We start from the raw sequence: 27,813 nt of genomic DNA, 5'->3' as shown, positions 1-27,813 counted from the left end.
CAAATAGTAATAGCACAAAATACGAAAGCTTGGAGTAAAATTTAAGTGCTACCAATTCTAAAACACTAATGAAGGAGGTGCAAATTTACGTTTTCTAATGCATTACATTAACATCATAAAAATGTCATAACAAATATGTATAGTAAAAACAAGCATGCAGGTAATTTTCTATTTTCTCTTGCAGTAGACGTGATTGGAAGCACACACACGCATCAAACAGAAAAACAGTACAGAAAGTTGACACCAGTGTATTTCAAATCACTCAAAATACCATATAATTTCATACTTAAATCTTGCACAGTTTCACCCATAGAAAGGCCTTTTAGAGGAGTGTATCACATTTTTTCTTCATACTAGATCCATCTCCCCTGAAGACATAGTTAGAACTCTTCACAGCTGCCATTGAAAAATAAATTGTTAGCTACTTCCATGTAATTACTCTTGTACATCTCTAACTACAGAAACAATAGTGACGTAGGAACCTGAGGCAAAGGGGGAGGGGGCAGCGCCTTCTCAAAAAAAGATACCGAGGAGGCAAGAATGTGAGCATGGAGTTTGCTCCCTCCTCCTTCCTCCCAAAGCCAAGCATCTTCCTACGCCACTGAATATTATTGTTCTAAATGTTCAGCATCATATTACACCAACACAGTATTACACAACAGTGCCAAATTTTTTTAAATTTCACATTTTTTTTACCTTTCTTACATTTCGTAACGCATTCAGATTAAAAGCACCCAGCTTATAACTGCTAAAGGTCATTTTTATTTAGCAGCTATTGAACTCATCAGGCAACAAAGAAATATCTTTTGGCTTATTTATGCACTATGAGGCATCCACCCCAAACATCCATTTCCTTCGCAGACAGGCTAAGAAAAGGCAATGCATAATACTCCACAAAAAAAGGATTCAGCCTTCTCTAAAGCCAGCAGTTTCTTGATAAATAAACTGCTTAGAAATCTTCATTATGCAGCAAGAAGCAGCTGTTATTGTTGATTAGTACTTCCATTGTGGTGGACGCTTCTCTATAAAGGCCCTAATGCCTTCCTGCGCATCAGGAAGCTGAAGATTATCAACCATTGCCCTTTCTGCAAATCTAGAAAAAACACATTTTGTGTATATATATACACTATGTTAAGGCATGTAGTATGTAGAATACAAATCCTAGTTTCCTTGTTCGAAGTAGGCAGATCAAGACTTTAGGTCACAGGCCTTGACCAGAGAATGTCTGCTCCATTGTCAAATGCGAAAACAACCAGTCTATGTCACTTCCCATTATAATGTAAATTTGTGCAAAGCTATGTCCACAAAACAAAGTTACTTCATGTTTCTTGGCATGAACATTCACAGAAAAAATAAGGACAATATTTTTGATACTGTGATTAGTACTTACCTGTAAGCAGCTCTTTTTTCAAGGCTCATTTGTGCATAGAAGGCAGCTTTGCCATGTGTTATCACTTCTTTGCTGAACTGGCAGATGTGATTTGCTATCTTTAGTGTCTAAAATAAGGAAAACCCAAAAATAAATGAACCACATCACATTAACAATGCAGTTAAAACAGTAACACAGTTTCTCACTGACACCTATATATATATCACTTACTTCTTCTTCCACCTTTTCCTCAGCTACCACTTTGCTGATTAGTCCATGAAGCAAGGCATCTGCAGACAAGACATTACGGTGCCTTAGAGAAAAATTATTCTGAAACTTAGGAATAAAAATAAAGCACATTTATATGTCGCCTTTTTCCAAGCAGCAAAGCTGGTATAAAAGCACTTTACAGGTGTTTGAGCACACCAACATTTCGCACAACATAGAGCATTTATACAGACTGTGAAGGAAACTGGAGAACCCAAATAAAAACCATCCTCAATCAACAAGCTGGTGTCACATCCAGAGAGAGTTGAAGCTAAGATTTGAACCCACCACATGTTTTTCTCACTGTGCAGTAACAGGCTTTTTAGCCACTGTGCCACCAACTGTCCAAACATAAATGCTTTCTGGGATGTAGAAATAAAATGATCTTCTGTCTTCTCATTTCACACTCTTTCTCTTTTTCTCGTTTTCCCATATATTCATTTTCATTCCTGTTTTGCTATTCCTAGGTAGTGGTGGCTGGTAAGACATGGAAACTTGCATGAACATATACTTTTTTGTTTCTTAGGGCCATACAGGAATAAAGATGCTTGTGTAGAAGACCAAAAATGATAAATGTACACAGGATGTCTGCCAAAAGCAGTAGCAATGATCAGGAAGAAACCACTTGACTGATTCTCTGGTATGCATCTAACGGTGCATGTGAGCACAGTCATGTCATCTCCTTTATGGCCAAATATCCTTACCTTTTGCAGATATTGGCTGGCCTGTAAACATCATCTCCAGTGCTACTTTTCTAGGTAGTACTCTTCCCACTGCCACACCAGGAGTGGTACAGAACACACCAACATGGATGCTATGACAATTCAAGCATTAGTTATTGCATGCGTGCTGCTTAATTCTAATTTATACATAATTAAAGGTACTGTTGCTCTACACCTGCTAAAAGACTCTAAAAATCTTACATGTGGTGTTCACAATATACTCTATCAGATGTTTAATGTAAGATATGCCATAGGCAAATTCAACACATCAATCACTAAGGACAATTTTTTTTTTACCTAGGCAACATATATCAATATGAAAAGATACAAAAAAAGATGAGACACAGGCATAAAAAGCTACTATAAGTCAAGATATCTTTTTAACAAATTGAGTAAGTTTATAAAAAGTTGTAATAATTAAAACATAAAACTCCACCCAGGTGTAGCGAAACGTGATTCCTCTGATGCCACTGCTATGTCACAGGTGGCTACAAGCTGGCAGCCTGCAGCAGTTGCCAACCCTGCAAACAGGATGATATTCCATCAAAATTCCTTACAAAGAAATATATTTATATACTGAAGTGATAAGTGTTAAATTATATTTGTAATTACACAGTTCAATGTCAATTACGTGTTAATGTTGTGATGAAAAGTCCATGTACAGACTGTATTGATCGCAGAAATAACTTCAGGTTTTTCGCCATAAAGAAAGTCATGCCCCTCCCATCATTTGCTTATGTTGGTGTTGTTGTTCTTGCTGTCTTTGCCAGCTTACATGGGATTTAATTCTTTTGATATATATATAGTTGCTGTTTATTGCAAAAGATGAGCACAAATCTGGTGACTTGTATCATGCTAGAGTTTCAAAGAATAAATGAATGGTAAATTTAAAGGTAGAAAGGAAATCTCATGGAGAGTGATTTAAAAAAGATTTCAAGTGAATAGTATTTTATTTGATGAAATACAATTTTTTTTCTGTGGATTTCATAATATGATGATGAAACATTTTAAAAATAAATCTGTTTTTAAACATTTAACATTTTCACAATGAAATTGTTTGAAACATCTGTTCCAAAAGGAACAAGACACAATACACTGTTTCAAATATTGAAGTCATTCACATCTTCAAAGCTTTTCCATTAGAAATATGATTCTAACTCACCTTTGACTTGTGCAATCACAGGCACTGGAAGATCCTGGTAGAAACAACAGAAATGAGATGCAGAAATCATAAAGATTTCAATGTCTTTTTAAAATAAAAATGATTAAATTTCTCTAACAAGAGTCTGCAAGGGGGAAAAAAACTAACATGGTCGGTTGCATTGCAATCTCTTTAAAGCATACTGCATAATCACAAGGCAAATAAATCCATAAAGCACAAACAACAAAGAGATACCAGCAAATGTTATTGCTGTGGATGGTTGAACATAAAGAAAAACAAAGATAAGAAGACATAACAATCAACACATACATTCAACTGGTTGAAGTTTTCATCATGACAAGCATAGTATCAAACCACTGAGATGGTACTAACCACACAGCAAGTAACAGAATCAAATTTCTCACCTGAATAAGGTTCATGACAGAGGTGCAGGTAGAGAACACTTTCTCATGGTACTCTTTGCCTGTTTCCTGTGTCTGTAAATAGAGACATTTAAAAAATGGGATATTACTATTTAAAATTTTTAATACTACTAGAATAGAGTCACTGAAAATACTGTGCACATGAACATGGATATACAAACTTATATAAAATTATTGCTAATATATCAATGCAGCCACTGTGTGCATATCATGTCACATGTACTTATTATTAAAGTACAAATGCACTGTTTATAAATTTATATAATAAACATATTTTATAAGATATGTTCACAAAAGTCCCTTGTGCGCATGTATGTGGACATAAAACACACAGACAGAAAAGTGGGAATGGGGAGAAAAGGGACAGAAAGAGAGAGAGAGGGATTCAGATAGAAAAAAAGAGAAAAAGAAAGCAAGAGAGATGTCAAAGAAAACAAATCTTCATATTCACCAGTTCTTTCAAATCATGGCCAGCAGAGAAAACAGGCCCTTTGTGTGTAATAATAATCACTCTCAGGTCTTTGTCCTCATCTGAGAGTGCAGCATGGAGCTCGGTTAACATTCTGAGTGACAGGGCATTGCTGCACACAGAAGCTTACATTACCTGACATTTACATTGGACTGCTATTATTTCAATCCTTTTTGGATCTTTTATACAGTGTATCTAATGATTTATTAGACTTGACTAATTAGACTTCACTTAATCAACTGAGTTTGAAACAGACTTCCATTAATAGCTAAATGAGTCCCTAATGGCATATCATCGTTGAGATACAGAAGAGAGGGCAAAATGCTTTGAGTGTTGAGTATTTATTTTCATAAGGTTTTTCTTTTTTCATCACCAAGAGTGAGTGCTGTGTTAAGGTAAAGTGAAATGAACATTTTCTTATATTTGAATGGCAAAGCCGTATACTGGAACTGACAGCCCATCCTGCTACACAATAAATAATTTGTTAGCAGCTTACCGTTGTTTGGGATTACTGAGGCATATTATGCGAACTCCATTGTCTTGGGATGTTGCAAGCAGAGGTTTAAGCGCCGCCTTGGCTTGTGACCAAGCCTGCCGTGATGTGGAAATACATCTGGTGGGCTAGAGGAGATACTATCCGATCAATATAGCCATAAGGCAAATCGACTGAAATTTTGAGTGCATATTTTTGTCGTTTTCACTTATAACGACTGTACCATACTGTCAGTGAGCGTGCCATTTGTTGCTGAATTTGCTTTAATCTGTGTGTGTGTTTTCATGGGAATTATTACTTATCCTACAGGTGTAAATGCAATTTTGGCTTGTAAATTTGGAAAATGATCCAGGACAAAACAATACAACCTGCCAAAGGCACATAACAAATAAACTACCAGCTACTATCTACTATAATGATGTTGACTAAAACATAACTAAAACCTGGAATAACACAGCACTCCCGAGGTCGCGTAAAGTTAAAAGCCGTCTGCTAAGGCTAGCCATTTTGAAAACAATGAGTAACCTCCCTTGTTCTGTATCTCCGTTCTTTGATCATTTTTTTTTTTCCAATCCGTCACTGATTAAATCGTAGAAAATTGATGCATCGAAAGGCAAAAAGGTTCAACGGTCAGGCACACATGATGAATTGAAGTACAGAAACGGTAAAGCGCATGCTTTGAGATCGTTATCGTAATCAAGATTTAAATGGTGAAGACTGCGCGCATCGTTCATTAACCCTCAACGATATAGGTTACGTTTTGTGAAAATCACGTACAGTGTACGTACACAAACCTAGTTGTTTATTAACATATTATTAAATGTACATATAGATACAATATACATGCAGTATATTATGTAATGTACATAATTGTATATAGCATATTTTTGTACTTCTGACACACTTATGGATTGTTGCGGGGTGGATATATGGTACCCGGGAGATAATCCACAAGTTTTCACAGTCTTTGAAATTTCAAGAACTCAAATCGCCTCCCCTTTCAGAGGAGTAAAAGCAAATTCCGTCTCTGATTCCGTTTGCGCATTACTTTTAAGCCATATCTTTCTCATTAGACTTTCCTCTCATCAGAATTTAAAATTTTAAAACACGACTGTGGTGGCAACATTTTTTTTTTTTCATTATTATTATTTGGATTCAGATCTCTTCTCGGGACACTGTATGTGACGCCTGTGGGCAGGGCTGTTTTCTGCGGGTTTCCCCCGCCCTAACCACATAGTGCAAAATCGCCTCAAGGTGGAAGCACTTTCCTGCTAAAGAAACCAACCAACCAACCAACCACAAGTGGACTCACAAGTCAGAGAGAAGCGTTACAGCACCGCCAACAGATTGTCATATCAACCCGGATAAGAAGGAGTTATATAAGGGGATCTTATTATTATCCCATTTACATAGAAAGTCTATTTGGACTTCATTACTGAATGCTCAATTTTTCGATTTTTTGGGGTTTTTTTTGTTTTGTTTGCGAAGATAAAAAAATAGACAAACATATTTCATCAGCGGTTATAGATCAGTTCATTTTGCATTCTTGGTTACGAAAAGGTAACAAAAATTATTTTAGAAAACCACGAGGTGCAATGACCAAGAGAAGTGTTGATGATGCCATTGTGTTTGTCTGAAATATCTTGTACAAAGACTTTATGATACTCTGTATGTGTTGCGTGAGAGAGAGGTGAAATGTTATTGCATATGTGGGTGTGATACTTATCATCTGTGCGATGGGGTTTGAATGTGTGCTTGTGTAACTGGCTATACGATGGAGCTAAGTTTTTACTATTTAAGCTGTCTAAATACCCTTTGGGATAAATAAAGATATTTGTATTTGTATTGCTAGGAAATAATAACTTGTATAGAAAGGAGACAAAACGCCAAAACAATCACAATTAGCACAGCAACCTGCATTTATTACTGAAAAGATGCATACACTTGATCAATTCATATGTATTCTATAATTCTACACAGTTTCCACGAAGGTGTGCTTTTGTGTTGTACAAATATAGAGAAATGTCAGTTTAGGACTCATCAAATGAAGATATTTTAATCCCTTCAATAGATGATACATGATACATTACCATGTGGGTAATGAGACAATCAAAAATAGTTTTACATAAGAGGTTCTGGTTTATGATAAGATACTAATTGTCGAAATCTGAGAGATTAAATTTTCACGTTTTACACGCTTTTCAATACAGCATCTCATGTCTGGGTTTTGAAAAAAAGAATAAACATACGATGACAAGAAGAAAAAAGCACATATCACTTTTTATCAAAGCGGCAGACAACAAGTGAGAAAACGGTGCGTTAAAGTCACAAACTACACTAAACGCTGAATATTCTAAAGGAAATATCAGAAAAAATGGATATGTTCAAGAAAGAACATGGAAAGAGAAAAAAAAGAGTGATGGTTTTCACTGGTGAAGACCTTCATCAACTGACAGTTTAGATGCTCACCAAACGATCACTAAAAACAGGGAAATGTTCATGGTAGTCAGAACTTCACCATCAGAACATGCGAATTTGTGTGAGAAATTATCGCAGAATTATGGATCCATCTGCCAGTGGTGCCCACAGATAAAATATAAAAGAAGTCACAGTCCGAGATTATAACGGAGATCATCAAGGATTCCTAGAATGTACACTGAAGCAAACAGATACTTAGAGAATAATTAATTCGTTATAAAATGAGAAAACAGGTAAGTGCACTGATCAATCAGATTTGTCGATCTGTTCAGAGATTCTCCAAACAAAAATAAAGGGCAACACATGGTCAGCACGCTGGCTTCTGAAGGAGTCTGTGCCATCTTTAGTCAAATAAGTAAAAAAAAAAAAAAGTGGGCTTGCTCATTGGCTTAACATAGAGCTCTCGCTTTAGTGGCAGCAGTAGATATAATTTCGATTAATCCACGTGTATCATCCTAAAAATTATTTAGCATTTACACATGAATTTTTGGCAATTAAATAGAAAAGTGAGTGGTAGTTAGTTGTCAACAGTACTGAGTTTAATTTAGTTGCGGGATTAACTTTGACCAATTTGGCGATATAATCAAGGCTGATAACTGTCGACGAACCAGTCAATCGTCATGTTCAGACCCTCAGTGTGGTTACCAGCCACTCGGCGAAAGTAACTGTACATACGCACCTCTCCCTGTGACGTCACCAGCACCGCTAAAGAGACGCAATCCACATCCGGCACCTCCAGCAGACGTGAGAGTCCCAGCGCTTCTGCTACCACGTGACCGTTATACGTTAACTGAAGAGAATGGATGGTAAGAAGGAGATATCTGTAAGAGGAGGAGTTCTCTAGGGTGAGGCCAATCTGGAGAGAGGCACCTCTGCTGACAGCATCAAAGAGAGCATTTTCTGACCCGTTAAGAATTTCCCCTTGTGTCGTGACGGTGAAAACACGTGACCATTGACGTGTGTGGACGAACCAGCTGAGGAAGCTGGCATTGTAGGAGGATTTTCTCATGTCCCAGGTAGGCAGTAAACGCCGACTACATGACACGACTCGCCCATCGCTGGCCACCACCAGGCGGGCGGAAGTGGCGCTGCTGTCTAACGTACTGCTGTCCGCAGGCTGCATGAAGGATCCGGCGTCAAAGAAAACAGTGTCATCGACGACGAACACTTGCTCAACGTTTAAAGCCAAGTCATCGACGACGATGCGGGTGCGGTGGCCACTAAGAATCGCTCCGATGAGATATCCAACGCTGTTTTCTTTGCCAGTCCGATCTTGCGTGGCCTTTGTCCAGCACGAGTCAACTTGAAAAGATTCTCCATAAACAATTGCACTTCTAAAATAAAGTTTTTCATCTACAATATAAACTCTGAATACTTCCATACTGCCAGAAGTGCTGATTTTGTTATTGTACCAATAGCAAGGAGTGAAAAATGTCTGATCTGGATACGATCCAACATCATGCTCGAATTGATTCGCAACAGCTTGTTGCGATGTGACGTTGAACCTAAGACCTGAATAACCTATTATTTCCTTTCCATCCTTCACTGCCTTAAAAAGATCGGCTATTGGCGTTCCAACAGGTTTCCCCGAGGAGTCAAAGGTATAGATAACACGACGCACGTGAGGAACACGTGCGTACCACGTAGTGGCCGTCTGTTGGACGGTAACACTGCCATTGCCTTCGTTTAACGTTTGTACGCGTCCGTTCTCGCTGACGTAGCGAAACTGTCTAGAAGGGAGTTCTTCGAACTGGTTCCAAGCCTGTTTGGTAAAGGTCGAGCTGAGCTGTAGAGAGAACGTGGAACTTCCAAACGTGTAAATGCCTTTGCCTTGGAGTAGTAGGTATGTGCCGCCCTGTTCAATGCTCACCTTGGCGTAGGATCCTACCAGTGTGGAGCTGATGTTTCTCAAAATCGACTTTTCTCCTGATACGAGGACACCCGCGGTGTTGGTAGCGTACATCTCTTTCCATCGATTCAAGCAATCCGCTGTAGAGACAGTTCAAATTGCTGTTAAAATGGTCTTCAAGTTAATTTTGTGAATTACTGTGCAAAAAATACTCGCATCAATACCTACTGATACTCACACAAACACGCAACCATACATGAAACGCACCTGAATTTTCAATCTCACAGCGCTGACCAGTGGCTGTTTCTGGACAGGAGCAAAAACCACGATCGAAGGAACCACCGTTATTGCAAGATTTCTGCAAAACAAAATTTAAAACAAAATAATATTTACACTGGAATAACTCTCCTCTCCATTCATCCATCTCTATTCTCTTTCTTTGCAAGATCCAGTGATACAACCGCTAGGTGTTGATTGGCTGTCCCGAGTTCAGATACCATCTCTGGCAAGTTTTTTTGTTTTTGTGTGTGCATCCGGCATCTGTTTACAGGGTCGGCTCCTTGTCCTTTAGACAGGCTTACCTGCTGTTTCGGGGTATCCCCCACTTCTATCAACATAGACACTGATGCACGCAAGGACATGTACACATGCATGCATACATATGCTCTATCTCTCTTTCCTTTTTCTCTCTCCCTCTCTCACACACACACACACGCGTTGGTAGTAAGAAAAAGCAATATTTGCAAGAACCGCTGTATTCATAACCAGAAGACTCATACTATGTCCCTTTTGTGTAAGACCCTCTCGTCCTGGTGTTTGACTTTGAGGGACGCAAAAAACAAACAAACAAACAAACAAACAAACAAACAAACAAACAAACAAACAAAGAAGAGATCTTTGATGATGGATAACCCTGAATATAATTTAACGTATACTACACAGGTTCCTCCTTCGAGAACTCTTACCATGATCAGGAAGCGACATGAGTCACCTCCCAGCTGGCCCGTTGTACGTCGCGTTCTCATCATCTGCCCTCCGAACAGAACGCATGACGCACGGCTGACGTCAGAGGTCGCAGTGTAGGCTGCGTGGCTGCACAGGCTGTGACGAAAGCATGACGCCAGACACGAACTCTTGCTCCTGACGGGATGAACGTCAACTACTCTAGCGTAGGCGAAGTGTTCAGGTAGAGACGGGTCGTCACACTTTCGAACGTCACTGTGCACCGGCAAAACGTCACCAAGAGCACATTTGGTGTGCAGGACGAGGGTCAACATCATCAGAAAAGGGCGCGTTTCCATGTTTACACTCTACATAAACATAGAAAACTCGTGAGTTGAATAAAAACGAAAATGTCAGATTGTCTTAACGAAGTGTATTCATTCCGGTTCCTCTCCGAAATCCGACACGATTGTTGACTTACCTTTCGATGTTTTCGATTTTTATTTGCAGGCTATAGTCCAATGTGGATGCTATGTCTCATCGGACACCGCACACCTGGTTGAGCACAAAAATCTGTGAACATTGCTGAATACAATGGCTATAAATCGGTTTTACACACTTGTACCACTCGCTTTGTGTAAATCGTCATCCTTTCAGACTTCGTATTTGAAATGACTTTTCTCTGTTCTTGCCTCTCAAATGACACCGACTCGCTGAGCTTAAGATTTGTGAACGGTTTTGTGATTGGTTAACTGCGCGTTTTAACGTTTTAACGCACTTACCAACTTGTTCCTTGGGTGCCAGAGCATTTCCATTGTACTTGGGTGAAGCATTGATCACTGAGATACAAACAAATGAACAAAACAAAAAGGCATTTTAAAACTTTTGTGCTTCGTTTCTCGCGATCTTTTCATTACCAAAGCATTGCGATTTTTCTTCTTGTGCTGTCGGAGTTCTCTATTTCGTAGGGTTTCTTTATTTAAAGCCTTATTGTTCAGACGCAGCAGCTTTCCAGTCCGCACACTTTTAATAATTAATAAACTGGAAGACTGTATGACATTTCTTCTTTTTCTTCACGCAGAACATGTCTGCCAAACCTGCTCGTTCTCAGAAATTTATAGGCAGTTTGTGAGCCAAGAAGAAACAAAGTTCTGGAGGTGCTCAGTGTGGGAGTGTCTAGAAATGTCAAGAGCCTCCAACCGTTCAGCCATTTCCAAACACTTGAGCGCGAACTCGTTGCTGGCCACACTGAGAACGCAAACTAGATGATGTTTGTCAAGAATTATCTGTCGAACCGTCAGGTCTTGGAATGACAAAAGATGTGTGTTTATGGTGTGTGGCTAGACTAATTTGGTTTTCGCAGGTAACGGTTGAATGACGTATTTGCAACCTCTAGATAGAGCTATCCAAACTTCTTATCCCATAATTTACAGAGAGTCCCTGCTAACGGTATTCTCTCAGATGGTGGCAAGTAGGTCGTGAGTGAAGTTAACAGAAAGTTTTCGCGACCGAAAAAGGACAGATATCTAAAACTCAAGACCTCACACAGACACAAGAACAAGAAAAAAACTCGATGAAAAGTATTCATTAAAGTTTTATTATTTGTGAGTTAAGAAAAAGGGAATACACCTATGATCAAGATGCGTGTCGAGACTACATCGGAGAGGAGCAACTTGAAATCGAACTTTTTATTGTTTAGGCCTAAGCGCATTTAGAGGAGAGAAACGAGCAACAATAGCAAAAGTAAACATCCTATTTATAAACTTAAATGGTAAGTTAATACAATTTTGTAAAATATACCATAACAACATTATCATCATAAATTAAAGCAATAACAGCTAAGAATTGCAATTGGATGTCATCCAGAGGGCATCCATCTATCAAAGTATGTAAGACTGAGATGGAAAAAAGATACATGTCAGCTAGGAATGAGAGGCTCAATTATTAATCACCTGGTAGTCAGAACTTGTGTTTTTAGTACAAATTACATAAAGAAAACAAGTTGTGGCATTTGCGCTTTTAAAGACATGTTTCTGACACCAAGTACTTCACAGAAATAATTATGATTGAAATTACATCACTAGTACTACAAGATATACAACAATAGCAACAACATCAATATTTATAATTATCCTTCATGGTTTTTATTTTAGCATAAAGTTGTTGTGGTGGTTGTGGGTAAATGGAGCTGTGAGAATAATAATAAATCCCGCAATCCCGCTTTGCATTATAATTATCATTTATTTTAAGCAGAATAGCTTAATCTTGAATAGTTACTCCTTACCATGATGACAAAACGACACAATTGACCTCACAGCTGGTCTGTTGACGTCAGAGGCCGGGTAGCTACACACTCTATGACGAAGGCATGACGCCAGACATGTACTCTTGTTCCTGGCTGGACAAATGACGACAACTCTAGCGTAGGCCATGTGTTCAGACAAAATTATGTCGTCACAAGCTCCGACGTCACCCTGCACTGAACACCAGCAGCGTCACAGGCGGTGTGCAGTCCGATGTCAGTGGTTGTGACATTAAATTGTCAGAATTGTGACAGACATGATATCGCGGCACAAACCGCATTTACCAGGTCGCCATCTTCAGAGACGCCTGACTCTAAGTAGCCACTAAACACGAGAATAGATACAATGAAAAAAAGACTCGTAATCACAACAATTAATGGGCTTATTGGCTAGACTGAACAGGGCATCTCACGGAAGCCTCATCACAATTAATGCCCTTTTCCCTACCTCTGTATTTTGAAATTGTTCACCTGTTAAGATGCATCCTGTTATCAGTCCCTGTTACTGGCTGAAGTATTTTTTTTTAAAAATCACCAGTCTTGAAGTTTCAAAGTTAGTAAAAAAAGAAAAAAATGAATACTTTCGGAGAAGTTGTTGCATGAGCTTTTTTTATCAACAAAATATTTTTAAACTTTGAATTGTCCACGTGTTTCCTTTGTTTCTGAATTTTTCACGAATTGTTTGCTTCGGTACGATGACTTTAAAAGTAAGAAGGTATAAATAATAAAAGTATGCCGGTTGTGAAAGCTTTATTATCCTTTATTTCACATATTAAAGTTTCAGTTGTGCTTGGTAGACATCGAAATTTAGAGACACTTTTATGAGAAGAGAAGATACAAAAGCGTAGTCTCGGAGTGAACAGAAACTTAAGGAATGTTGACAGGACCAGAAATTTGAGAACATCTGCGTGCTTTCTCGCCGCTTGTCCGCACATAGAAGTGAGTCTTTGTACATTATATGATGTTCCCCTTTTGCCTGCTTAACATGTTCACTATTAGAAAATGAGAATTTAGACATACGCGACATACATTTAAGATACGCGAATTTTTGTCCAGCTAACTCCGAAAGCGTACAGTCGAGCGTTCTACCCGTTTAAACCTATTAAACATTTACGTGTTTGCTTGCTGGTGATCTATATATTTACATCGCTGGCACGTCTCCCTTGACGACAGTCAATTTTCTGAGAACTGTGTACAAAAGAAATCCCTTTACTGAGTGTTCTCTACATATTCGTTGACGAGAAGCGCAAGACATGCAAATTGCACTGAGTTGATGGCTCTAATTGCGCAGCCCGAGGTTGAAACAAAAAATATGCACATTAATTGAAGCACATTCCTCTATTCCTTTTACAATCCGTCAATGCCGAACGCTCGTAAAGAATTTTATTTTTATTTGACGAAGTATTCACAACATAACGTATCCATCCTACTGTTGTATTCCTACTGTGTTAAAATCCATGTCATCCATGACGATGCGAGCAAAGAGCTCCTTAATGCGAGTGCGACGGCAGGATTGAGAAAAATCTTGAAAGCTCTTGAAAGTTCGTGCATTCGCGAAGAATTACAAATAGTTTTCTTGTTTACTTGTGCCTCTGGCAATATTTTAGTCCAGAAAGGCGCTTTTAAAGCGATCTGCCGATAAAATAGAGCCTCGTTCGCTTAGCCAACTTTTTGTATGATGTGTTTCTCTGACCACTAAAACATCAAGGCTGTCCTCAAACGTTTCGGACTCTGGGAAAGAAAATTCATCGACTTTGTAAGTTTACAAAGAAGACATTGTCTTGCCCATGGTTCGCCTCCTTAATATTTACAAGTCGTATCATGTCCACAAAAGCTCCCTAGTAAAGGTCTGTGAGAACAACAGGACAACAGAACATTGTCCGCTTTGTTCGCACCTAATGATAGAAGCAAATCCAGTCATCCAAACCCCTCCACGATGTTTACCGAGTCACTGATGCATACTACACTGAATTGCCCAGAAAAAAGATGTAGAAGTGAGACGCATTTTTATATAAAGTGTTCATTGCAAAGTCATGGTAGACTATTTCAAGATATCTTTCTCATTCCGTTCCGCCTTCAGCCTGTGGGCGCGAGAAAAAAAAAAACCGATTTGGGGGGACGTAGATCTGGTCAAATTTGAGAGTACAAATTTGGATACTTTAATATGCATAATGCTCAAATGTGTTTTGTTGAAAAATATTTATTTTAATTTCATTTTTCACATCTGCCCTCACCGATTTTCTTTCAAAACTTCTCGCTGATACCCGAAATGGCTTTTGTTTAAGCCTTGGTCACGCACACGACGATCGCGCAAAGCCGGACATGTTGTCTATCATTTGAATCAGCATTCTCTCCCTTAACTCATCACACAAGTACAAGACCCTTTGTCGGAATTGTCTGGCCTTGGTTAACACTCTCGCACCTGACAAATCGCCGAAACCAGTCTGTAACAGTTTCATATGGAGCATCACTGCCATAAATTTCTTTCAGATCTTGCAAACTGTCAACACCCAAAAGCCAAGCCCACAGTGATACAGCATGATCACTCGAAAGTCACAAAGCTAGTGGATTACTCGGTGGAGCTTTCATCGTCTTGTTTCTCCTCTCCATCCTGGGAAAACTAGGAGGGGAAGAATTAAAAGAAAAATGTGCAAACACCCCGAGGACTCACTCTATCGAGTCCGCATAGTCTGCACTCGCCGAAAGCTCGCGAAGTATAAAAGTCCCGGCGGAAGTAGAACATCCCTCGCACAAGTCCTGTATGATAGAGGAATATTGCCTCATCGCACATCCCGTCTTTCAATTACAAATAACTTTAATTAACATATCATAGCATAACATACGACCACACAAGAATAAAAAAGGAAAAAAAACAAAAAAAAAAACGTGAAAATGTGAAAAGAGGGAAGGATGAGTAAAAGACAAAGAGATAAAAGAACGAAAGTAAGAGAATCAGGGCTGATAGCTCTCCACGAACCAGTCCATCGTCATGTTCTCACCCACAGTGTGGTTTCCAGCATGTCGGCGCCAATAATTATATATTCGCACTTCACCCAGTGATGTCATCAGCATTGCAATGGAGGTACAGTCCACACCTGGGTCTTCCAGAAGACGTGAAAGTCCCTCCAGCTCCGCCACCACGTGACCCTCGGAGGTTGTCTGAATAGAACGGATAGTCAGAAGGAGATACCTGTAAGAGGAAGAGTTGTCCAGGGTGAGGCCAATCTGGAGAGAAGCGCCTCGACTGACAGCATCAAAGAGAGCACTCTCTGACCCGTGAAGAATTTCCCCTTGTGTCGTGACGGTGAAAACACGTGACCACTGACGTGTGTGGACGAACCAGGTGAGGAAGCTGGCATTGTAAGAAGATTTCATCATGTCCCAGGTAGACAGTAAACGCCGACTACATGACACGACTCGCCCATCGCTGGCCACCACCAGGCGGGCAGACCTGGGGTTCGTTAGAGGCTGACTGCTGTCCCCTGGCTCTAAGAAATACCCCGCGTCAAAGAAAACCGTGTTATCGACGACGAGAACCTGGTCCACGTTGAGAGCCATGTCGTTGACAATGACGCGAGTGCGATGACCACTGAGGACTGCTCCGATAAGATAGCCAACGCTGTTTTCGTGTCCAGTCCTTTCTTGGCTTGCTTTTGTCCAACAAGAATCAACGTAAAAAATTTCTGGACTTACCCCTGTAGAGCGCCCACAGAATGTTTCACTCGAAATGTATATCTGAACTCCTTCTTCACGGCTAGAAGCCTTGGCCGTACAATGATACCAGTTTGTCGGAGTGATATAATCAAGAGTTTCGTAGGAATTAATGAAAACTTCAAACCAATGGCCTACGACATCAAGCGACGTCTGGTTGAACTTCAGCGCCGAAAATGTCAACAGTTCCTTGCCATCAGACACAGTTTGAAAAAGATTGCCAGTAGGAGTGTTGCTTATGTTGAGAAGATAGTGAGGCATTCGCGCATACCATGTAATGGCTCTCATTTGTACACGAATGTTACCAGTGTCTTCTTGCAACACTTGAACCCACCCATCTTGATTGATGAAGCGAAACAGTCGCGTTGGGACGTTTGCAAAGTGGTTCCAGTCCTGTTTCATCATAGTAGAGCTAGTTTGAATGGAGAAGTTTGTCCTTGTATTCTGTACGATAACTGTGCCTTGGAGAATAATGTCTTGGTCAGCTTCCTGAATTTTCACCTTAGCGATGGATCCTCTGCCGGAAGGGACTATATTGACTTTAAATAAAGTTTTATTTCCGGACACTTGTGAACCGTTGGTAGAGAAAATCTCTGCCCAGCGACTTTTGCATTCGTCTGAAAACAAACATTATCATGAAATTTTCGTGTAGGGTCACGAGATCATGTCATCAACATCACACATTTCAAACGTCACTGACACACAAATTTACAAACCTAAAATCGTACCTGGATTCTTAAGTTCACAGCTCTGTCCAGTGAATCCGTCTTTACAGTGACAAAAGCCTCGGTCCTGGTATCCGCCATTAGCGCAAGGCTTCTGTGGACATAACAATCCATGAAGTATTGGCGGCGCTTGATGTACAGCTTGCTTTGATGTCCACCTAACTGTAGAAAATCGTCCATGCATGTACCCTAGTGTAGCCTTAAGGCTCTTCGGACTAAATTACGACACATAAACCTGGAGGTATCTACAACTAGTTGAAACTCTATGAATTGTAAAATACATGTTTCTAGTGACTTAAAGCTTTGACTTTATATAAAGCACACACAGTCACGCACAATCTCACACGCATACCCACACACACTTTTGCTTTTTTGAACGGTTTTTCCCTGATGCATGTTGTTTGTGGTTCTAATCCTCTCAATAATACGACTCTCTAAAGGCCTTATTATAGTACAAACGGAAATGTAATGGTGGAGCGTTCAGCAACATAAAACGATTCTCTAACTCGCAATAATAATTGAACTTTTCGTGAAAAGACGTTTCTCCATCGAGGACTCTTACCATGATCAGGAAACGACAAGATTCGTCTCGCAGCTCCTCCGTTGTACGTCGCGTTCTCATCGTCTGCCCTCCGAACAGAACGCATGACGCACGGCTGACGTCAGAGGTCGCAGTGTAGGCTGCGTGGCTGCACAGGCTGTGACGAAAGCATGACGCCAGACACGAACTCTTGCTCCTGACGGGATGAACGTCAACTACTCTAGCGTAGGCGAAGTGTTCAGGTAGAGACGGGTCGTCACACCTTCGGACGTCACTGTTCACTTCCAGAACGTCACCAAGGGCGCAGGAAATGTGTCTTATGACGTAAGCGACATAAATGGTCAGCAGGCTGACTGGCGACAAAAAGAGTAAGACAGGTCGTCTGCTCCCACCCATCGTGGTTAGAAACACTCACGGTCTTTGTTGGAGTCACTGTTAATTCTCCCTGACCTGAAAAAAGCAAGACTTTGTCATCACCGAGGTGTTAAATAATAATTTAAAGATGAGTTTGATGGAGGAGATGATCGTGAGTCATAGTGAACCTCGATCAGTATCAGACACCTTCGGGACTTTTATTTAATTAAGTGAAAATGTTACAATTATAGTTATATCTATGTTCTACCAGTTTCTTGTCCATCGTGCTATGTTTTACTGTTTACCACAACGTATGATGCACACAAAGCGAACATCTAGCTGTGAAGAAATGAAGTTTTTAACAGATGCAGATGTGCGTCAGGTTATCATTAACATTTATAGCTTTGATTCTGTCCTAATTTAGACTATGAATTTAAAGCAGGCAGTTTAGGAAAGATCAAAGTACAGATGAATTCCAAGACTGATTAAGAAAGATACAGAATTAAAAAGTTATAATTTACCACATAGAAAGTAGATTGAATTCCTTACCTTTTGTTGATCAACTCCGATATGTGATGGTTATCAGATTTATTTAGGTTTTTTTTTTTTTTGTCTTTGTTTTTTTATATGTTGCAGATATTTCAATTTCCAGTGTGTCGCGGTTCTAAGGATTACATGTGAACTGAAAGTGGATGAACAGGAATCAAAATGTCAGAAGCCTTCTGGACTCGCTCGTCCCTGATGTGTCAGCCTTGCAAGTGTCACGGCCCCGTTACGTCCTCACAGCACGGAGACCAAACTTATATCAGCGAGTAGACTACTGCAGTCTTATCACCCATACCTTCTCTCCCTCCCACCCCTGCCCCAAACGTGCTCATTCTTTGTCTAAAAGTCGAGAAATTTCGAAGATTCTTGCGATAAAAAGTTGTGAAAAGATGGCATGAATACATTATCAGGTGTTCCTGGGGTTGCAATCAGTTCCATCATTCGGTTCCAACTTTCATCTCACTTTTTCACAAGGCAAGATGTCGACAACGTCTCCCGTGTCTTAACTTTGTTTACTTTGTTTTGTTAATATTTGAAGTATTGTCCCTCTATTTCATATTCATTGATTCATCACTTGGTGAAGACGGACTTAAATATGAAAAACGGGCAACGGTTTTTCACCTTTCGGAACGACAGACAGACGGACTGACATACAGACAGAGACGAACAGTCAGCTAGAAAGCCAAACAGACATTTCTCCCTACATTTAATCATAATAATAATATATAACACTTTATACAATATAATATATAATTATTCCATTGTAAAAATGAAGAAGTAGAGACTGGCATAGAATTTGTGGAAACACTTTCTTGGCATGAAAGTTAATTCATGTTGTGTGTGTGTTTCGTGGGAGCTGGGGTGGAAAGATGGCAAACACGCTTGTGTTATGAAAGTGTGATGAGGATGGATAAAGGTGCTTTAGGAAAATATTGATTGTGCTTCTTCAAACTTCAAGACGTCACACTGTTTTTTAAAAGACTTCGTTCCTGCAGACTTGCCCCACGGCCCATCGTTGTAGCCACGTGGAATCGAGCGCCAAACACGCCAGCTGTCACGTGATGTGCGCGTGTATCCGTTATCACTGCATCGCGATCAGGCAAGCACCACACGACCTCGGTGACCTCAAACATACCTAGCACAGTTGTCTGGGCACTTCATTGTGGCTTAATTGATGTGGACTACATACGATGCACCACACAACACTAACACACACACTAAATGAATGTCTTCATTATGAACTACACATAATTTATTTTGTCATTTTTGTACCATTAAATTCGTAAAAGAGTTTCCGAAGTTGTCTGTCAATCACACAGGACCTTACCAGCATCTGTATAGCCTGTGGACAAACTCAAGTAATTTAACAAATGACAGAAGATGGTGTGAAGTGAGAGTAAGGTGACAACAACAAAAAATGCCCTGATTAAATCGTTGCGACCACGTGGAATCGATCTCTGACTCTCACGTTTTGTGTACGTGGATCCGCTATCTCCTACTTGGTCTTTAAGAAGCAAATATAAGCCGACCACGGTGTCCACGACAAAACCTGAAATAATTTGCGAAGGTGTCTGCCTGTGCAGTTCTCAGTGGCTTGATTAGTGTCCCCACATTTGCTGGACCACGACCTAGGTGAAAGCTAGACAACAAAATCTCGATGGTTCTCGAAGCTCAGAAGCTGATACGCGATGTTGATCGCGCACTGGAGCGTGCATGTCACCTAGTGATTTCCACTTCATTCTCAGCAAGTAAACGAGATGGCACAACTTAAGAGAAAACTAGCTTCTCCCATTTCTATTTATCGAAAGAACTTGTTGACCTGAAGAACATAATAGATAACCACATTTCAATTAGCCTCCTGGATGTAGTTGTCAGTCCTTTGGCTTTGTCGTCAAGGCTTATTTGTTTGTATGAATGCACATGAAAAAAAACTCTTTCAATTTAATACAGAAAAAATATATTTTTCTGACAAAATTATTTTGCAGTGAAAACAAAATTTTAAACGGTGTATGTGTCAGATTTCGGCTTTAATAAAGACCAGACTTCATGAGATTTTTCTTCAATTGTTATATGTTGGCAAGAACAAACAATGATGGTGTCCCCTGATAGCCCAGTTATTTCCCTTTGCATGCGAAACGTCATGACACACACATGAACCTTGTTTTGCGACGTATTCTATATTTGTGAAAATTTCTCCCTAGCTTGCTTTTGAGGCAGACTAAGTACAAATATTTTATGATGAACGTTTTACAGCACATGCGTTGACAATTATAGATAAACCTTCTTGACCTTAGGCCACAAAAAGATTATCTGGTTTAAAGGCACGCCAAGTCTGGAGACAAAGTTTAATGTTATGTTGGTGAATCCCTTTGTCAGCTGCGCTAACGTTGATTAGTAATTGCACATTCATATAGGGAAGCGATGAATTACCGTAGCTACAGTTGTAAATAGTTGTAAGCTTTCTTTTTGAAAGTATGTTTATTAACTTAAAAGTCAGCAAAATTTGAAAAGTCAAAGCAATAGATGTCTCCACCAAGTGAAAATATTTAATGTCTCGATCTGCGATTTTTTGAATTAAAATGTTTGTTATTGACAGTTTATATTACACCTGTCTTTAGATGACGTGGATTATTTGCACAACCTCCAGTGATATTTAAATATTAACTTGTCAAGCATTAATGTCTATGAACATAAGCTACAGTAAGTGTGTGTAGTAGTAGAGCACTCTACTAGGAGGCGATTTTCTTTTTCGTGTGGAAACAAAACCAAAACTGTTTGCGTGTTTTTGGCTGGTTTAATTACAAATATTCCATTTTTTTAACGAAAAAAAATTCTACGTTTATAAAACACCTCAAACTGGTCTCTCCGAAAAACATAGCCTTGTCGTATTTACCTGTACTTGATTATTCTGTTAATGTATATGTTGAAGTTATATAAATGTATCCGTAAGTATTTTGTAAATATCGGTTAAATGTAAACAAATATAACGTCACAAAAAACTCGTACTTTATATGGAAATGAAAAACAAAAAACTGTGTTGTACACTCAGATCACAAAATTCACTTTATGCTCAGCAAGTTTCTTAAACCAGCAAAGATTGACAGAACAAACACATAATTTTTTTTATTTTTTTATTGTCGTAATTTTATACAGCAAATAAAATGGCGTGCAAAGTTTTTAATGCTGACTCTCATATAAATAAAAGGTAAAAGCATGATGTTATCCTTTTTCACTACATCTAGAAAGATCATATATTTATCTATATTAAAATAAGATTTATTTTTACCATGTAAATAAATAGTAACAGAACTCTCAAGCAAAAAGTGTTATTTACTTAAACATTTGCTTTCCAAATATTAAGGATTCAATTTGACTATTTCAACATTAGAAGTATTTATCGAAGTATTAATTTATCCAAAGTTGTAATAAATAATAATGTGTTTGCCCCAATACAGCCTAATTGAACATGTGGTCTACCCAACACAGATAACATTAAATAAATAACATAACAAACGACGACACAACAATGTCCTGTCCCTGTCTTAAGCAGAATTGAGGTTATAATTAAAATGTTGGTCAGGTTACAGTTACATCATAATGAGACAATATTATATATATATATACACATTTCAGGCAATGTTTATGTCCGGGTATGTGGACAGTTGTCCAGATGACACCATAAATCTGTTATCTATGAGTAATTGAACACTTCTTGTAAAACGTAACCAGTCAAACATTCACAAAATTCAGTTAAAGAAACTTTCATTTTAGTCCTCTAAATATTTCTTTATATTTATTTTTAGCTTTGCATTCTTGTCGAAGGATGTGCAAAGCAAACGTAACATCAACCTTCATCAAATAACATCATTGTTCGCGTTAGTGTACGAGTTTTTCATTAGGGAAAGAATGTTCAAAATGAAGTACAAGTCACATTCACCATAATATATATATAGTGATGAGAAATGGAAAATCTTAGTGTTATACTAAGAAAGGTTTGTGCTAGATAATATAGAAATAATTTAAGGAAGTGAGCACAACAGCGTGAAAAACTACAGTACAAACGGCCATTAGAGTCTCCTATTTGTCCACAGGATCCAAGCTTGTAACTTAATACACTGACTTACATTATCCTTGACATACTGACATAATGATTTTCTTTTAAAAAAACCCATCACGTGTCTAAGCCATAATGTAAAAGTTGGTAACCCTTTGTCTATTAAAACGAAAAACGAGAGAATAGAGAACAAAAAGGAAGAAGGCATGAATGAAAGAGATAAAAAAAAATGAAGGTAGTATTAATCAGGGCTGATAGCTCTCCACGAACCAGTCCATCGTCATGTTCTCACCCACAGTGTGGTTTCCAGCATGTCGGCGCCAATAATTATATATTCGCACCTCACCCAGTGATGTCATCAGCATTGCAATGGAAGAACAGTCCACACCTGGGTCTTCTAGCAGACGTGAAAGTCCCTCCAGCTCCGCCACCACGTGACCCTCGGAGGTTGTCTGAATAGAACGGATAGTCAGAAGGAGATACCTGTAAGAGGAAGAGCTGTCCAGGGTGAGGCCAATCTGGAGAGAAGCACCTTTGCTGACAGCATCAACGAGAGCACTCTCTGACCCGTGAAGAATTTCCCCTTGTGTCGTGATGGTGAAAACACGTGACCACTGACGTGTGTGGACGAACCAGGTGAGGAAGCTGGCATTGTAGGAGGATTTCATCATGTCCCAGGATGCCAGTAAACTCCGACTACATGACACGACTCGCCCATCGCTGGCCACCACCAGGCGGGCAGACCTGGGGTTCCTTAGAGGCTGACTGTTGTCCCCTGGCTCTAAGAAATACCCCGCGTCAAAGAAAACCGTGTTATCGACGACGAGAACCTGGTCCACGTTGAGAGCCATGTCGTTGACAATGACGCGAGTGCGATGACCACTGAGGACTGCTCCGATAAGATAGCCAACGCTGTTTTCGTGTCCAGTCCTTTCTTTCGTTGCTTTTGTCCAACAAGAATCAATATAAAAATTTTCTGTACTTTCCCATGAACTCCATTGAGACAATGTTTCACTGGAAACTGTGACATAAACTATTTCAGCATGTTTAGAAGCGTTGACCGTACGATGATACCAGTTTGTCGGCGTGACATATTTAAGGGTATCAAAGGAATCAATGTAAACTTCAAACCAATGGCCTACGACATCAAGTGAAGTCTGGTTGAACTTTAGCGCCGAAAATGTCAACAGTTCCTTGCCATCCGTCACAGCTTGAAAAAGATTGCCAGTAGGAGTGTTGCTTATGTTGAGAAGATAGTGAGGCATTCGCGCATACCATGTAATGGCTCTCATTTGTACACGAATGTTATCAGTGTCTTCTTGCAACATCTGAACCCACCCATCTTGACTGATGTAGCGAAACAGTCGCGTTGGGACGTTTGCAAAGTGGTTCCAGTCCTGTTTCATCATAGTAGAGCTAGTTTGAATGGAGAAGTTTGTGCCTTTATTTCCTATAAAAACTGTTCCTTGGAGAATAATGTCTTGGTCGGCTTCCTGAATCTTCACCTTAGCGATGGATCCTATGCTGGAAGGGGCTATGTTGTCTTTAAATAATGTTTTATTTCCGGACACCAGTGAACCCTTGGTATTGGTAGAGAAAATCACTGCCCAGCGACTTTTGCATTCATCTGAAAACAAACATTATCATGAAATTTTCGTGTTGGGTCAACTGAATGTATCAGTGGTCACGAGATCATGTCAGCAACATCACACATTTCAAACTTCACTCACACACACACACAATTACAAACATAAAATCGTACCTGGATTCTTAAGTTCACAGCGTTGTCCAGTGAATCCGTCTTCACAGTGACAAAAGCCTCGGTCGTGGTATCCGCCATTAGCGCAAGGCTTCTGTGGACAGAACTACAACTAGCTGAAACTTTTTGAATTTTAACATACATGTCACTAGTGATTTAAAGCTTTGAATTATATAAAGCACGCACATTCACGCACACTCACTCACACACGTGCGCGCACACACCCACACATACACAAAATACAATTGCGGTTGTACTTTGCTTTCTATAACTGTTTTTACCCTGCTGCATGTTGTTTATGGTTATAAACTTCTCAATAATACAACTCTCAAAAGGCTTTATTACAATATAAACGGAAATGTAATGGTGGCACGTTCAGCAACATAAAACTATTCTCTAACTCGCTCAACATGACTTTTCGTGCAAAGACGTTTCTCCATCGAGGACTCTTACCATGATCAGGAAACGACAAGATTCGTCTCGCAGCTCGTCCGTTGTACGTCGCGTCCTCATCGTCTGGCCTCCGAACAGAACGCATGACGCACGGCTGACGTCAGAGGTCGCAGTGTAGGCTGCGTGGCTGCACAGGTTGTGACGAAAGCATGACGCCAGACAGGAAATCTTGCTCCTGACGGGATGAACGTCAACTACCCTAGCGTAGGCGAAGTGTTCAGGTAGAGACGTGTCGTCACACGCTCGAACGTCACTGTTCACTTCCAGAACGTCACCAACGGCGCAGGAAATGTGTCTCATGACACAAGCGACATAAATGGTCAGCAGGCTGACTGGCGACAAAAAGAGCAAGACAGGTCGTCTGCTCCCACCCATCGTGGTTAGAAACACCTACGGTCTTTGTTGGAGTCACTGTTTATGCTCGCTGACCTAAAAAAGCAAAAATTTGTAATCAATGAGATGTTCAATGATAATTTAAGGATGAGTTTGATGGAGGAGATGATCGTGAATTAGGAAGTTACGTCAGATTCCTATTGTCCAACTCATCTCTAACACCTTAGTGACTTTTATTTTCTGGCTTTTTAAAGTAATTTTTTTTTTATTTAGTGAAAATGTGACAGTTATTGTTATAGCTATTTTCTAGCAGTTTCTTGTCAATGTTGCTGTGTTTTACTGTTTACCACAACATCAGAAAGTTTTCAATGGATATGTGTCAGGTAATTGTTATAATTGACATTTATAGCTTTGATTTTGCCCTAATTTAGACTATGAACTTGAAGCAGGCAGTTTAGGAAAGATCAACGCACAGATGAATTCCAAGACTAATTAAGAAAGATACAGAATTAAAAAGTTATAATTTACTACATAAAAAATAGATTGAATTTCTTACCTTAAGTCGATCAACGCCGAAAGGTAATGGTTACCAGCTTTCCTTGTTTTCTTTGTCTTTGTTTTTACGAAGTTTTTTATAGGTTGCAGATAATTGCCAAAGCTTCACTTTTCAGTCTGTAGTGGTTCTAAGGATTACATGTGAACTGAAAGTGGATGAACACGAATCAAAATATCAGAAGCCTTCTGGACTCGCGTGTCCCCGATGTGTGAGCCTGGCAAATGTTACGGCGCCGTTACGTCCTCACAACACGGAGACCAAACTTATACCAGCGAGTAGACTACTGCAGTCTTATCACCCATACCTTCTCTCCCTCCCACCCCACCCCAACGTGCTCTCTCCTTTGTCTAAAAATAAAGAACATTCGAAGATTCTTGCGATAAAAAGTTGTGAAAAGATGGCATGAATACATTATCAGGTGTTCCTGGGGTTGCAATCAGTTCCATCATTCAGTTCCAACTTTCATATCACTTTGGCACAAGGCAAGATGTCGACGTCTCCCGTATCTTTATCTTGTTTACTTTGTTTTGTTAATATTTAAAGTATTGTCCCTCTATTTCAAACCCATTGATTCATCACTTTGAGAAGACTGACTTAAATATGAAAAACGGGCAACGATTTTCCCGCTTCAGAAGGACAGACAGACGGACTGACATACAGACAGAGAGACGAACAGTCAGCCAGAAAGCCAAACAGATACTTCTGTCTATATTTCACCTGTCAACATTACGATCGGCGAGAAACTTCGAAACTACAAACCAAGTTAGATAATCAAATAGTAATACGATTCACAATTATATATTACACTTTATACAATATACTATATAATTATTCCATTATGAAAAAAATGTAGAAGCAGAGACTGTCATCGAATTTCTGGAATCGAGTTCTTGCCGTGAGAGTTAATTCAGGTTGTGTGTGTGTGTTTCTTGAAAGGTGGGGTGGGAAGATGACAAACACGTTTGTGTTATGAAAGTGAGATGAGGATGGATAAAGGTGCTTTAGGAAAATATTGATTGTGCTTCTTCAAACTTCAAGACGTCACACTGTTTTGTAAAAGACTTTAGTCCTGCAGACTTGCCCCACGGCCCATCGTTGTAGCCACGTGGAATCGAGCGCCAAACACGCCAGCTGTCACGTGATGTGCGCGTGTATCCGTTATCACTGCATCGCGATCAGGCAAGCATCACACGACCTCGGTGACCTCAAACACACCTAGCACACGTGTCTGGGCACTTCATTGTGGCTTAATTGATGTGGACTACATACGATGCACCACACAACACTAACACCCACACTAAATGAATGCCTTTATTATGAACTACACATAATTTATTTTGTCATTTTTGTACCATTAAATTCGTAAAAGAGTTTCCGAGGTTGTCTGTCAATCAAACAGGACCTTATCGGCATTTGTATAGCCTGTGGACAAACTCAAGGAATTTAACAAATGACAGAAGATGCTGTGAAGTGAGAGTAAGATGACAACAACCAAAAAATGACAGATTTCACCTGCCCTGATTAAATCGTTGCAACCACGTGGAATCGATCGCCGACTCTCACGTTTTGTGTACGTGGATCAGCTATCTCCTACTTGGTCTTGAAGAAGCAAATATAAGCCGACCACGGTATCCACGACAAAACCTGAGATAATTTGCGAAGGTGTCTGCCTGTGCAGTTCTCAGTGGCTTGATTAGTGTCCCCATATTTGCTGGACCACGACCTAGGTGAAAGCTCGACAACAAAATCTCGATGGTTCTCGATGCTCAGAAGCTGATACGCGCTGTTGATCGCGCGCTGGAGCGTGCAGGTCACCTCGTGATTTCAACTTCATTCTCAGCAAGTAAACGAGATGGCACAACTTAAGAGAAAACTAGCTTCTCCCATTTCTATTTATCTAAAGAACTTGTTGACCGAAAGAACATAATAGATAACTACATTTCAATGAGCCTCCTGGATGTAGTTGTCAGTCCTTTGGTTTTGTCGTCAAAGCTTCTTTGTGTGTTTAAATGCCGAACAAATGTTTGTATGAATGCACATGAAAAAAACCTCTTTCAATTTAATACAGAAAACATCTTTTTCTGAAAAAATTATTTTGCAGTGAAAACAAAATTTTAAACGAGGGAAGGAATGAATGGAAGTGGACAATTTACTTTAAAATGTTTGAGTTAGAAGCTCTACGCATCCACGTTACATTACAACTTTATTTTTTATTTATTTATTTTATTTCTTTTATTTATTTATTTATTTTTGCATTAAGAGGTGTGTGAGTGTGTCAGATTTCGGCTTTAATAAAGACCAGACTT

At 39.6% G+C, this 27,813-nt stretch overlaps 1 protein-coding gene across 1 annotated transcript; it reads right to left on the bottom strand.

The window, feature by feature from the left end:
• Window positions 1-231: 231 nt before the first annotated feature.
• LOC112563075 (enoyl-CoA hydratase domain-containing protein 3, mitochondrial-like) lies at window positions 232-5,455 on the bottom strand. The gene is made up of 10 exons (XM_025236789.1): window positions 5,348-5,455; window positions 4,908-5,032; window positions 4,394-4,523; window positions 3,925-3,996; window positions 3,521-3,554; window positions 2,795-2,879; window positions 2,341-2,450; window positions 1,601-1,659; window positions 1,391-1,497; window positions 232-1,093 (listed from the first exon to the last, which is right to left on the bottom strand). The coding sequence occupies exons 1-10, from the start codon at window positions 5,408-5,410 to the stop codon at window positions 994-996; spliced, it is 885 nt and encodes a 294-aa protein (XP_025092574.1). The 5' UTR covers window positions 5,411-5,455; the 3' UTR covers window positions 232-993.
• Between the last annotated feature and the right edge of the window lie 22,358 nt (window positions 5,456-27,813).

Source organism: Pomacea canaliculata, linkage group LG4 (assembly GCF_003073045.1).
Source record: "Pomacea canaliculata isolate SZHN2017 linkage group LG4, ASM307304v1, whole genome shotgun sequence".
In the NCBI taxonomy this organism is placed as follows: Eukaryota; Metazoa; Mollusca; class Gastropoda; order Architaenioglossa; family Ampullariidae; genus Pomacea; species Pomacea canaliculata.
Note: the sequence above shows the minus strand (reverse complement) of the source record. Positions and strands in the feature narration are given on the sequence as shown.

Bases quoted from the DNA above. Each gene is read 5' to 3' on its own strand.
- LOC112563075 (XM_025236789.1), bottom strand. From the start codon at position 5,410: ATGGCTAGCCTTAGCAGACGGCTTTTAACTTTACGCGACCTCGGGAGT. The intron at 4,524-4,907 runs GTAAGCTGCTAA...TTCTGTGTGCAG, and splicing joins CTCAGTAATCCCAAACAACG to CAATGCCCTGTCACTCAGAA. The intron at 1,094-1,390 runs GTAAGTACTAAT...TGTTTTTTCTAG, and splicing joins GAAAAAAGAGCTGCTTACAG to ATTTGCAGAAAGGGCAATGG.